The 12,560-nt window shown below is 49.0% G+C and overlaps 1 protein-coding gene across 2 annotated transcripts in view; it reads right to left on the bottom strand.

Moving 5' to 3' along the window:
- Positions 1 to 12,560, bottom strand: part of LOC124033694 (dysbindin domain-containing protein 1-like) — a 40,926-nt gene that overhangs the window by 22,686 nt on the left and 5,680 nt on the right. The window contains exon 2 of one of the 2 annotated variants that reach the window (XM_046345880.1): positions 5,665 to 5,820. In XM_046345880.1, coding sequence (XP_046201836.1) covers positions 5,665 to 5,820 — 156 coding nt within the window. The remainder of the gene's footprint in view (positions 1 to 5,664; positions 5,821 to 12,560) is intronic. The other variant, XM_046345881.1, reaches the window with a different exon arrangement.

Genomic DNA, 12,560 nt, shown 5'->3' with positions numbered 1-12,560 from the left:
ACTTTTTAGTGGTGGATCTGTTCCAGCCTACCTACAGAGGAGGAGTAGCTGTGAATTTCAGAGACAGATGCTGCCTGATGAGGCGCTCCGGACCTGCCTGTCTGACCAATGTTTCTCCCTCCCCGCTGAACCGTCCACTCAACCTACTCCTGTACTTACTGTATCATCATCCAGCTGTTGAAGACCATCTCTCATGAACTGCCAGCTCCCTGAATGATTTTTGTATGTTTTTTTAAAGCGAGATTCTGTATGAAAAGTGCTATATAAAATCAAGGATTATATTATTAATCAACTGAATCCATTTACCATTCTTCAGATGCATCAAAAAAAGCCCATCTCTGTAAACAATCTTTATTATTTAGCTGGTTGTGACGTGCATTAATGTAGCAATATTTACCAGCGTGGATGACATGGGCTTATAAGGTCAATTAGATAGAATGGTGTGAAATGGTTGGAGTAGCCGAGCACAAACACGCTACACAGGGAATTGAATTGGACATGACTGTATTAAGCAGAGCCATTAGATCTGTGCAGGCCAGGTTCTTCAACTACCTGATCAGATATAAAGGTGGTCTGCTCACCCACGTTACGGCTTTAATAAAATGCATTACCGAAGCCTGTCAGGTGTAACAGCATGGCATTAGCATCGCTCAGACTCTGAGGCTGAGATAACACAAGGCTAAAAAGGTCATGATAGCCATAGCAACGGACCTGTAAGAAGCAACACCTGCCCCATATTGGTTTTGATGGGGGAAATGAAAGAGCCTGTGTCCACAGCTGTCAGCAGTCTCACCACAGCAGCAGAGCAGCTCTGATTCTGAATGAAGCCCTGGTATGTGGTATGGTTTTGGCTATATTCTAGCCATTAGACTAGATTCTGAGCAAGCTGGATAATGAAATGTGCCCATGCATATTTTAATAAGTCTACAAAATCTATTATATGGAGGGTGCTGTCGTACTCTAATAACCCCATACTATATTCTACTTCATCAGTACTCTAAGCCGACACACCCTCAGGGCATATCAGGTGCAACCCCTCACTGAGAAAATTATTTTGGTTTAAGAATATATTGAGGGATGGAGGGGAAGTGTGAATATGGAAGAGGAATGTAGGGTACAATGTTTGTGTGTGTGTGTGTGGTAGGGAGGGAGGGGGAGGGAGGGAGGGAGGGGGAGGGAGGGAGGGAGGGAGGGAGGGAGGGAGGGAGGGAGGGAGGGAGGGAGGGAGGGACTAAAATCAGACTTTGAGAATAGCTTCTACTGGATGAGTTCTCCCCAGGCTTGTCCATGGCTGTCTGTCTCTTTGAATCTCCCAGCAAGAGCAGGAGAAAGGAAGGGAGACAAAGTGAGAGAAAGAGGGAGGGAAGAGAAGTAGTTCAAATGAGTTAGGAGAGAGAGGGAGAGAGGGGAGATGAAGACAGAAAGGGGTTATAAAGAAATGCCACCTCCACTTTATCTCTCTTTTTCTGTCTCTCTCTAAACTAGTTAGTCATCCCAGTCCCCTTCGTTAATTTCTTTCCTCTACCGCTCCTCTACTCGCCTCTAACCCCTCCTCTCTTCTTTCCTGTCTTCTCCCAACCACATTTCACCATGAATAATTGATCCGTAACACATTTTTCCTCCCAGCAAGGTTGGTGAGAGAGATGGAGAGAAACGGTTGTTGCTCTCTCTCAACTCATTAAGTGTCTCTCTGGGAGCCCATTGGTGGGACTAGACCCATAATACATTCACATTGAGAAGGAAAGGTGTCAGTCATACAGTAGACTAGTATGGCAGCTGTTTAAAGGATGCTAAGCGGTAGCCCACTTGTGAAGCACACACACACCCAAACCAACCACTTGTCCTTCTTGTCCTGCTATTTTTGGCTGACAGTTACAAATTGAAAATGAGAAAAAAAAAAGAGGACTTAGAAATGACTTTTGCTGTTTCTCTGGCTTTTGGCCCCTTACTTAAATGCAGCCTCAGGTATTTCCTTGTTATTGTTCTTCTCCCTTCTTCTCTTCGCTCTGCCTTCTCTCACTCCCCTCCTCTCTCTGTCCTCTCTGTGGTTGTACTCAGGGATCTCTCTGCCTCTGTCTCTGCCTTCTCTCACTCCCCTCCACTCTCTGTCCTCTCTGTGGTTGTACTCAGGGATCTCTCTGTCTCTGTCTCTGCCTTCTCTCACTCCCCTCCACTCTCTGTCCTCTCTGTGGTTGTACTCAGGGATCTCTCTGCCTCTGTCTCTGCCTTCTCTCACTCCCCTCCACTCTCTGTCCTCTCTGTGGTTGTACTCAGGGATCTCTCTGCCTCTGTCTCTGCCTTCTCTCTCTCACTCCACTCTCTGTCCTCTCTGTCCTCTCTGGTTGTACTCAGGGATCTCTCTGTCTCTGTCTCTGCCTTCTCTCACTCCCGTCCACTCTCTGTCCTCTCTGTGGTTGTACTCAGGGATCTCTCTGTCTCTGTCTCTGTCTCTGCATTCTCTCACTCCCCTCCACTCTCTGTCCTTCTCTCAGGGATCTCTCTGTCTCTGTCTCTGCCTCCCCTCCCCTCCACTCTCTGTCCTCTCTGTGGTTGTACTCAGGGATCTCTCTGTCTCTGTCTCTGTCTCTGCATTCTCTCACTCCCCTCCACTCTCTGTCCTCTCTGTGGTTGTACTCAGGGATCTCTCTGTCTCTGTCTCTGTCTCTGCATTCTCTCACTCCCCTCCACTCTCTGTCCTCTCTGTGGTTGTACTCAGGGATCTCTCTGTCTCTGTCTCTGTCTCTGCATTCTCTCACTCCCTCCACTCTCTGTCCTCTCTGTGGTTGTACTCAGGGATCTCTCTGTCTCTGTCTCTGGCATTCTCTCACTCCCCTCCACTCTCTGTCCTCTCTGTGGTTGTACTGTCTCTGCCTTCTCTCACTCCCCTCCACTCTCTGTCCTCTCTGTGGTTGTACTCAGGGATCTCTCTGTCTCTGTCTCTGCCTTCTCTCACTCCCGTCCACTCTCTGTCCTCTCTGTGGTTGTACTCAGGGATCTCTCTGTCTCTGTCTCTGCATTCTCTCACTCCCGTCCACTCTCTGTCCTCTCTGTGGTTGTACTCAGGGATCTCTCTGTCTCTGTCTCTGTCTCTGCATTCTCTCACTCCCCTCCACTCTCTGTCCTCTCTGTGGTTGTACTCAGGGATCTCTCTGTCTCTGTCTCTGCCTTCTCTCACTCCCGTCCACTCTCTGTCCTCTCTGTGGTTGTACTCAGGGATCTCTCTGTCTCTGTCTCTGTCTCTGTCTCTGCCTTCTCTCACTCCCCTCCACTCTCTGTCCTCTCTGTGGTTGTACTCAGGGATCTCTCTGTCTCTGTCTCTGCCTTCTCTCACTCCCCTCCACTCTCTGTCCTCTCTGTGGTTGTACTCAGGGATCTCTCTGTCTCTGTCTCTGCCTTCTCTCACTCCCCTCCACTCTCTGTCCTCTCTGTGGTTGTACTCAGGGATCTCTCTGTCTCTGTCTCTGCATTCTCTCACTCCCCTCCACTCTCTGTCCTCTCTGTGGTTGTACTCAGGGATCTCTCTGTCTCTGTCTCTGCCTTCTCTCACTCCCCTCCACTCTCTGTCCTCTCTGTGGTTGTACTCAGGGATCTCTCTGTCTCTCCTTTCTGCCAGGATGTACTGTATATTGAAAATGTAATAGAATGTAAGATAAGGGGAGAGGGAAGAGTATACATTTAATGGAAAAGAGGAACGGACAAACTCAATTGGAAAGAAAAATTGAGAGAGAGTGAGAGATAAGAAAGAGTTTGGGAAAACAAATCTGGGGAGAGAAAGATGAGGGAGAAGAGGGCTAATCTGCCTTAGTGAAGACTGAGATAATTGCCTGGTAGGCATGGCTGTCAATAGCAGTAGCCTGGCTGAGGGGAGTGGTGGAGAGACTATGGGCTCCATCAAAAAGTAGAATGCCTCTGTATCTCACCCCCCAAGGCCCCCCAGCCTCCCCATGGCTCACTGATCATTAGCCTAGCCAGAGCAGCCTATAATGAGGATCGAGAGGGGAGACGGGGTAAGCTAGAGAGATGGTTGTAAGGGTCTCCCCCTTTAGCAAAACGATGAGCACAGAACTGCCAGTCTCAACAACAGCCTGTAATGAGGCTGTAATGATTCCCAAACACTCTCATACACTCAGGCTTTAACCGGGACTTCCACTGTGTCTCAGTAGGATTGGTTATAGTGCACAGTGAGATGCTTGGCTCAGGGCCAGTAAACTGGACTTGGCCTTATCTAGAGGTAACAAAGTCATTGGGTCCAGCCAAACTCAGCAAGAGGGCTATTAACAACTTTATCCAATTGTTATTCGCTCCCCACAATTCATGGGGAGCGAATAAATGTACTAGTTTTATGATGTAACTCAAGGTTTTTTGTAAAGGAACACACATGGGATTTGACAGAGTACCACATTTCACCCTCCTTCCCTCTCTGTCTGTAGGGTAACTGTGCCCCAGGTGTCTCATTAAGGCAGAAGGACACAGATACTGGGCTGTAGTGGCCGTCTCCCTGAATGGGTGTTTAGTCGTTATGTAGATAAAGGCCTCCTTCTGAGGCTTGTGTCTGTCTCTGTGTCTGTCTGCCTCTGGCTCAGCCCTGGGCCTGGTGCAGATAGGCACAGTGACACATGGTTCCCTCTGTAGGGGGACAGACACACAATGATGCCTTTTAGCGCGGGGATTGGAAGTGGGGATGGGTACAGGACAGGGTGGAAGTCAGGTCAGGGGAACTGGACAGATGGGTGCAATATATTCCAATTTAACCCCAGAGGAAGTGACGAACTGACCACAGTGTGTACCTGTGCCCCAACGCCTAACAAAAAAATGACCTACCTCTTACACACACAAAAATGAAGGTTTCTCCGGGGTTCTTTGAGAAGGGGGATGGTTCTTTATGGAACAATCCTGACCCAAAGAACCCTTTGAGCCCTTCAAGGGTTCTTTGCAGCTCAATTTTATTTTACTTTAGTGATAATTCAAATGTAGCTGCGGCGGCTCATTCAAATATTTTGGGGCGAGGCTCTTTTTGTGCAACCGTGAGTGAGGGTGTAATTCCAGTTGATGTAATCTGTTGTCTCATGCTGTCACATATTATAAGTGACAAAGGCCAGTGATGTGTTATTGTGACAGAATCACATATGGCCATGGGTCAAATCAGAATGATGGACTAAGTCAGTAGTTATCAATAATATCCTCAGGGACCCACAGCCATTCCAGAGCTGGCACACCTGATTTAACTTGTTAATAAAACACAATAATAACTGCAATGGAATTTTAACAATATAAAATGGCTAGTAAACCAGAATAAAAACCATGCTACGGTTCTACAAAGAACCTTTGAGATTGAGAAAGGCCCTTTTTTGGTGCTACTGTATAGAGAATCTTTTTTCATGGTTCTTTATAAAACCTTTTTTTTAAAGTGTCCATATAGCAATAAAAAGGGTCCCGCTATTGTTACAACCCTTGGTTGGTTCTAAAAATAACTTTTCTCAATCTAAAGGTTTGTAGAACCGTACAGGTTTTTTAAAATGTTGGTTTACTAGCCATATTATATTGTTATATTGACCTTAATTACTATCCTCCCCATCCTCCCCCACTCCTTTTTTCTATCCATCCAATCCACCCTCCATCCATCCATCCATCCACCATCCACCACTCCTCCATCGCTCCCCTTACCCCGGTACTCACGTCTCCTCTCGGTGACGTGCAGCAGGCCAGCGGTGTGTCCTGGGAGCCCTCCCTCCTCTTCCCCCACTGGGTGATGGTACAACTCCTTGGAAAGGTCTCCTGAGCTGGAGGGCTTCAGCAACTTCTGGATGTCTTTATTGGGCTCTGTGGTGGAAAACACACACACACACACGTAAGTAAGTAAGTAAGTAAGTAAGTAAGTAAGTAAGTAAGTAAGTAAGTAAGTAAGTAAGTAAGTAAGTAAGTAAGTAAGTAAGTAAGTAAGTGAGTGAGTGAGTGAGTGAGTGAGTGGTGGTGGTGAGTGGTGGTGAGTGAGTGAGTGAGTGAGTGAGTGAGTGAGTGAGTGAGTGAGTGAGTGAGTGAGTGAGTGAGTGAGTGAGTGAGTGAGTGAGTGAGTGAGTGAGTGAGTGAGTAAGTAAGTAAGTAAGGAAGGAAGGAAGTAAGTAAGTGAGTGAGTGAGTGAGTGAGTAAGTAAGTGAAGTGAAGTGAGTGAGTGAGTGAGTAAGTACACACGTACGCACACATACAGAAACAGTGGGAGAGAGCAAATGAGACAGATAAGAGTGAGTGTTCGTTGTCACTGTCTAGCCCTTCCTGCATCCATGATCTCCTTTTGTTCATGTCTGGCATGTGTGTTTTGTGATGCATTTATGCTGTGTGCTGGTAATCATATTTAGCCACTGTGCGTCTCGCCTCAGGAAGCAGTGAGTGACTAGCAGGCTATTCTGGGTGACCATGCCCATCCATCTTCTCCTGAGGATGTCTTATGTGACTTTGTTTATGGACCCACCCTGCTGTGCACAATGCTGTATAACACAGACACACACACATGCGTGCACACATACGTGGATAAACACACGCACACGCGCACACACACACACACACACACACACACACACACACACACACACACACACACACACACACACACACACACACACACACACACACACACACACACACACACACACACACACACACACACACACACACACACACACACACACACACAGTAAATAAACACTTCATAAAATACCAGTATTGGCATTTGGGTTGCAACAGAAAGAATACAACCACCAATCTAGAATTTCAAAATGTGTTGAAAAATCTATAATTATTACGTTTCTGCAATATAACCCCACATTTCAAAGTGGGAAATTCTGTTTTTATAGCATTTCAATTGTCAGATGAGAAAGCGTTTGTCTTACTTCTATTTCCAGATATCTTGGTGCTCCTGTCTTTCTACAGAGCCTGTTTCACTGTCCTGTCTTGTCCTGTCCTCTCCTGTCCTGTCCTGTCTTGTCCTGTCCTCTCCTGTCCTGTCCTGTCCTGTGCTGTCCTGTCCTGTCCTGTGCTGTCCTGTCCTGTCCTGTGCTGTGCTGTCCTGTCCTGTCCTGTGCTGTGCTGTGCTGTCCTGTGCTGTGCTGTCCTGTCCTGTCCTCTCCTGTGCTGTCCTGTCCTGTCCCCTCCTGTCCTGTGCTGTTCTCTCCTGTCCTGTGCTGTCCTGTCCTCTCCTGTCCTGTGCTGTCCTGTGCTGTCCTGTCCTGTCCTGTCCTGTCCTGTGCTGTGCTGTCCTGTGCTGTCCTGTCCTGTGCTGTCCTGTCCTGTGCTGTCCTGTGCTGTGCTGTGCTGTCCTGTCCTGTCCTGTCCTGTGCTGCTCTGTCCTGTCCTGTGCTGTCCTGTCCTGTCCTGTCCTGTCCTGTCCTGTCCTGTGCTGTCCTGTGCTGTCCTGTGCTGTCCTGTCCTGTGCTGTCCTGTGCTGTGCTGTGCTGTGCTGTGCTGTGCTGTCCTGTCCTGTCCTGTCCTGTCCTGTCCTGTGCTGTCCTGTGCTGTCCTGTGCTGTCCTGTGCTGTCCTATGCTGTCCTGTCCTGTGCTGTCCTGTCCTGTCCTGTCCTGTCCTGTGCTGTCCTGTCCTGTCCTGTCCTGTCCTGTCCTGTCCTGTCCTGTCCTGTGCTGTCCTGTGCTGTCCTGTCCTGTCCTGTCCTGTCCTGTCCTGTGCTGTGCTGTGCTGTGCTGTCCTGTCCTGTGCTGTCCTGTCCTGTCCTGTGCTGTCCTGTGCTGTCCTGTGCTGTCCTGTGTTGTCCTGTCCTGTGCTGTGCTGTGCTGTCCTGTCCTGTCCTCTGCTGTCCTGTCCTGTGCTGTCCTGTCCTGTCCTGTGCTGTCCTGTCCTGTCCTGTCCTGTCCTGTGCTGTCCTGTCCTGTCCTGTCCTGTCCTGTCCTGTCCTGTGCTGTCCTGTCCTGTCCTGTGCTGTCCTGTCCTGTCCTGTGCTGTCCTGTGCTGTCCTGTGCTGTGCTGTGCTGTCCTGTCCTGTGCTGTCCTGTCCTGTCCTGTGCTGTGCTGTCCTGTCCTGTGCTGTGCTGTCCTGTGCTGTGCTGTCCTGTGCTGTGCTGTCCTGTGCTGTCCTGTCCTGTGCTGTGCTGTGCTGTACTGTGCTGTCCTGTCCTGTGCTGTCCTGTCCTGTGCTGTCCTGTCCTGTGCTGTCCTGTGCTGTCCTGTGCTGTCCTGTGCTGTCCTGTGCTGTGCTTTGCTCACAGGGAAAATACAATGTGTGTTGTTATGTAGTGACAGTAGCTCTACTGTTTCACTGTCCTGTGCTGTCCTGTGCTGTGCTGTGCTGTGCTGTGCTATGCTTTGCTGTCCTGTCCTGTGCTGTCCTATGCTTTGTCCTGTCCTGTCCTGTCCTGTGCTGTCCTGTCCTGTCCTGTCCTGTCCTGTGCTGTGCTGTGCTCTCCTGTCCTGTGCTGTCCTGTCCTGTCCTGTCCTGTGCTGTCCTGTCCTGTGCTGTCCTGTGCTGTGCTGTGCTGTGCTGTGCTGTGCTGTGCTGTGCTGTGCTGTGCTGTCCTGTCCTGTCCTGTGCTGCTCTGTCCTGTCCTGTGCTGTCCTGTCCTGTCCTGTCCTGTGCTGTCCTGTGCTGTCCTGTCCTGTCCTGTGCTGTCCTGTGCTGTCCTGTGCTGTCCTGTGCTGTGCTGTGCTGTCCTGTCCTGTGCTGTCCTGTGCTGTCCTATGCTGTCCTGTCCTGTGCTGTCTTGTCCTGTCCTGTGCTGTCCTGTCCTGTCCTGTGCTGTCCTGTCCTGTGCTGTCCTGTGCTGTGCTGTCCTGTCCTGTGCTGTCCTGTCCTGTCCTGTCCTGTGCTGTCCTGTCCTGTCCTGTGCTGTCCTGTGCTGTCCTGTGCTGTGCTGTCCTGTGCTGTCCTGTGCTGTCCTGTGCTGTCCTGTCCTGTGCTGTGCTGTGCTGTCCTGTCCTGTGCTGTCCTGTCCTGTCCTGTCCTGTGCTGTCCTGTGCTGTGCTGTCCTGTCCTGTCCTGTGCTGTCCTGTCTGTGCTGTCCTGTGCTGTCCTGTCCTGTCCTGTCCTGTGCTGTGCTGTCCTGTCCTGTCCTGTGCTGTCCTGTCCTGTGCTGTCCTGTCCTGTCCTGTGCTGTGCTGTGCTGTCCTGTCCTGTGCTGTGCTGTGCTGTGCTGTCCTGTCCTGTGCTGTGCTGTCCTGTCCTGTCCTGTCCTGTGCTTTCCTGTGCTTTCCTGTCCTGTCCTGTGCTGTGCTGTGCTGTGCTGTGCTGTGCTGTGCTGTGCTGTGCTGTGCTGTGCTGTCCTGTCCTGTCCTGTCCTGTCCTGTGCTGTCCTGTGCTGTGCTGTCCTGTCCTGTCCTGTGCTGTGCTGTACTGTCCTGTGCTGTGCTGTCCTGTCCTGTGCTGTCCTGTGCTGTCCTGTGCTGTCCTGTGCTGTGCTTTGCTCACAGGGAAAAGACAATGTGTGTTGTTATGTAGTGACAGTAGCTCTACTGTTTCACTGTCCTGTGCTGTCCTGTGCTGTGCTGTGCTGTGCTGTGCTGTGCTGTGCTGTGCTGTCCTGTCCTGTGCTGTGCTGTGCTGTGCTGTGCTGTGCTGTGCTGTGCTGTGCTGTGCTGTGCTGTCCTGTCCTGTCCTGTCCTGTCCTGTGCTGTGCTGTGCTGTGCTGTGCTGTGCTGTGCTGTGCTGTGCTGTCCTGTCCTGTCCTGTGCTGTGCTTTGCTGTCCTGTCCTGTCCTGTCCTGTGCTGTCCTGTCCTGTCCTGTCCTGTGCTGTGCTTTGCTGTCCTGTCCTGTCCTGTGCTGTGCTGTCCTGTCCTGTGCTGTGCTGTCCTGTGCTGTGCTGTGCTGTCCTGTCCTGTGCTGTGCTTTGCTCAGAGGGAAAAGACAATGTGTGTTGTTATGCAGTGACGGTAGCTCTACTGTTTCACTGTCCTGTGCTGTACTTTGCTCACAGGGAAAAGACAATGTGTGTTGTTATGTAAAAGGTTGTCTAGTGACAGTAGCTCTACTGTTTCAGTTTCACTACCTCCGTTTCAATGAACCACCGCCTCAGAGCCTCCCTATACTCACTCACATGTTTTATTTAAAGAGTTAAAACTCTGAAACTCTCATTTCATCCACTTCACTAAACCTTTTTACTGTGGTTCTCTATCCCTTTATTTTCATCATTTCAGAGTTCAGGTTTTTATCCCTTTGGACTGCAATTACCACAGGGCTGTCATTCTGTGTAGCTTTTCAAAGAGGACAAGGGGATGAAATGGCACCAAAATGAGATTTTTATCAAAGTTCATATTACTTTTCTACCAGGCTCACACAGTTAAATGATCCACTTTCTATTGAATAACTCCCCCACATCTAGTGTAATATTTAGTGTAATAGGAGGGGTTGAACAGAAGGTTAACCATGAGTACTGATGATAATCTACAGTAACATTAATCCCCAGGTTATTACATCACCTTCTGTATCCACATGAACCCCTGAATAGCTCTGCTCCTTTTCCTTAACACTGCATGCTGTGGGCTTTACCATAGACAGGTTTACACATACACTGTGTGTGTGTGTGTGTGTGTGTGTGTGTGTGTGTGTGTGTGTGTGTGTGTGTGTGTGTGTGTGTGTGTGTGTGTGTGTGTGTGTGTGTGTGTGTGTGTGTGTGTGTGTGTGTGTGTGTGTGTGTGTGTGTGTGTGTGTGTGTGTGTGTGTGTGTGTGTGTGTGTGTGAATGTATGAAGTTGTGTTTAAAGGTCATTTAGATCTCCTTCAGTGTGTGTGAGTCACGTACAGACAGTGATGGAAAGAGACTGATGTGGATGTGCTTGTGTACTACGCCGAGTTGGACATTCAATTAGGTTTCATTTGAAAATGGCTGTCTCATCTGATGTTCTGAGACAACACATTCCTTGGAGGAAGACTACATTCCACCAGGCTCTGAGTCATACTTATCCAGGGAACTGAGGTGAATCTTAGAAGACTCACAAACCAACACACAGCCTCTAGTCTCTCACACATGCCGATATACACCTGAACATTCGATAAACTCATATGCACAGTCATCTACAGAGCACACTCCCCACTCTAGTAGAAATCCATACACACTTGATCAAACTGTCACACATTCACACACACATTTTAACACATGTAAGTGTACAAGCGCACCCACACACACACACACACACACACACACACACACACACACACACACACACACACACACACACACACACACACACACACACACACACACACACACACACACACACACACACACACACACACACACACACACACACACACACACACACACACACACACACGTCTCAGGGTGGTGTCCTGTACTAACTCTAGCCCAACCAAAAGGCTCCTTCACAGCTTCTACTCCCAAGCCGTAAGGCCCCTGAACAGCTAATCAAATGGCTACCCAGACTATTTGCATTGTCCCACCCCCTCCCTCTTTTACGTTGCTGCTACTCTCTGTTTATTATCTATGCATCGTCACTTTACCCCTACCTACATGGACATATTACCTCAATTACCTCAACTAACATGTGCCCCTGCACATTGACTCTGTACCGGTACCCCCTGTATATAGCCTCCACATTGACTCTGTTCCGATACCCCCTGTATATAGCCTCCACAATGACTCTGTTCCAATACCCCCTGTATATAGCCTCCACAATGACTCTGTACCGGTACCCCCTGTATATAGCCTCCACATTGACTCTGTTCCGATACCCCCTGTATATAGCCTCCACAATGACTCTGTACCAGTACCCCCTGTAAATAGCCTCCACGTTGACTCTGTACCGGTACCCCCTGTATATAGCCTCCACATTGACTCTGTACCAGTACCCCCTGTAAATAGCCTCCACATTGACTCTGTACCGGTACCCCCTGTATATAGCCTCCACATTGACTCTGTACCGGTACCCCCTGTATATAGCCTCCACATTGACCAAATACCGGTACCCCCTGTAAATAGCCTCCACATTGACTCTGTACCGGTACCCCCTGTATATAGCCTCCACATTGACTCTGTACCAGTACTCCCTGTATATAGCCTCCACGTTGACTCTTTACCGGTACCCCCTGTATATAGCCTCCACATTGACTCTGTACCGGTACTCCCTGTATATAGCCTCCACATTGACTCTGTACCGGTACCCCCTGTATACAGCCTCCACATTGACTCTTTACCGGTACCCCCTGTATATAGCCTCCACATTGACACTGTACCGGTACCCCCTGTATATAGCCTCCACATTGACTCTGTATATAGTCTCCACATTGACTCTGTATATAGTCTCCACATTGACTCTGTATATAGTCTCCACATTGACTCTGTATATAGTCTCCACATTGACTCTGTATATAGTCTCCACATTGACTCTGTATATAGTCTCCACATTGACTCTGTATAGTCTCCACATTGACTCTGTATATAGTCTCCACATTGACTCTGTATATAGTCTCCACATTGACTCTGTATATAGTCTCCACATTGACTCTGTATATACCACATTGACTCTGTATATAGTCTCCACATTGACTCTGTATATAGTCTCCACATTGACTCTGTATATAGTCTCCACATTGACTCTGTATAT

This window comes from Oncorhynchus gorbuscha, linkage group LG04 (assembly GCF_021184085.1).
Source record: "Oncorhynchus gorbuscha isolate QuinsamMale2020 ecotype Even-year linkage group LG04, OgorEven_v1.0, whole genome shotgun sequence".
NCBI classification, from domain to species: Eukaryota; Metazoa; Chordata; class Actinopteri; order Salmoniformes; family Salmonidae; genus Oncorhynchus; species Oncorhynchus gorbuscha.
The sequence above is the reverse complement of the archived record's forward strand: the minus strand, read 5'-3'. Positions and strand labels throughout refer to the sequence as shown.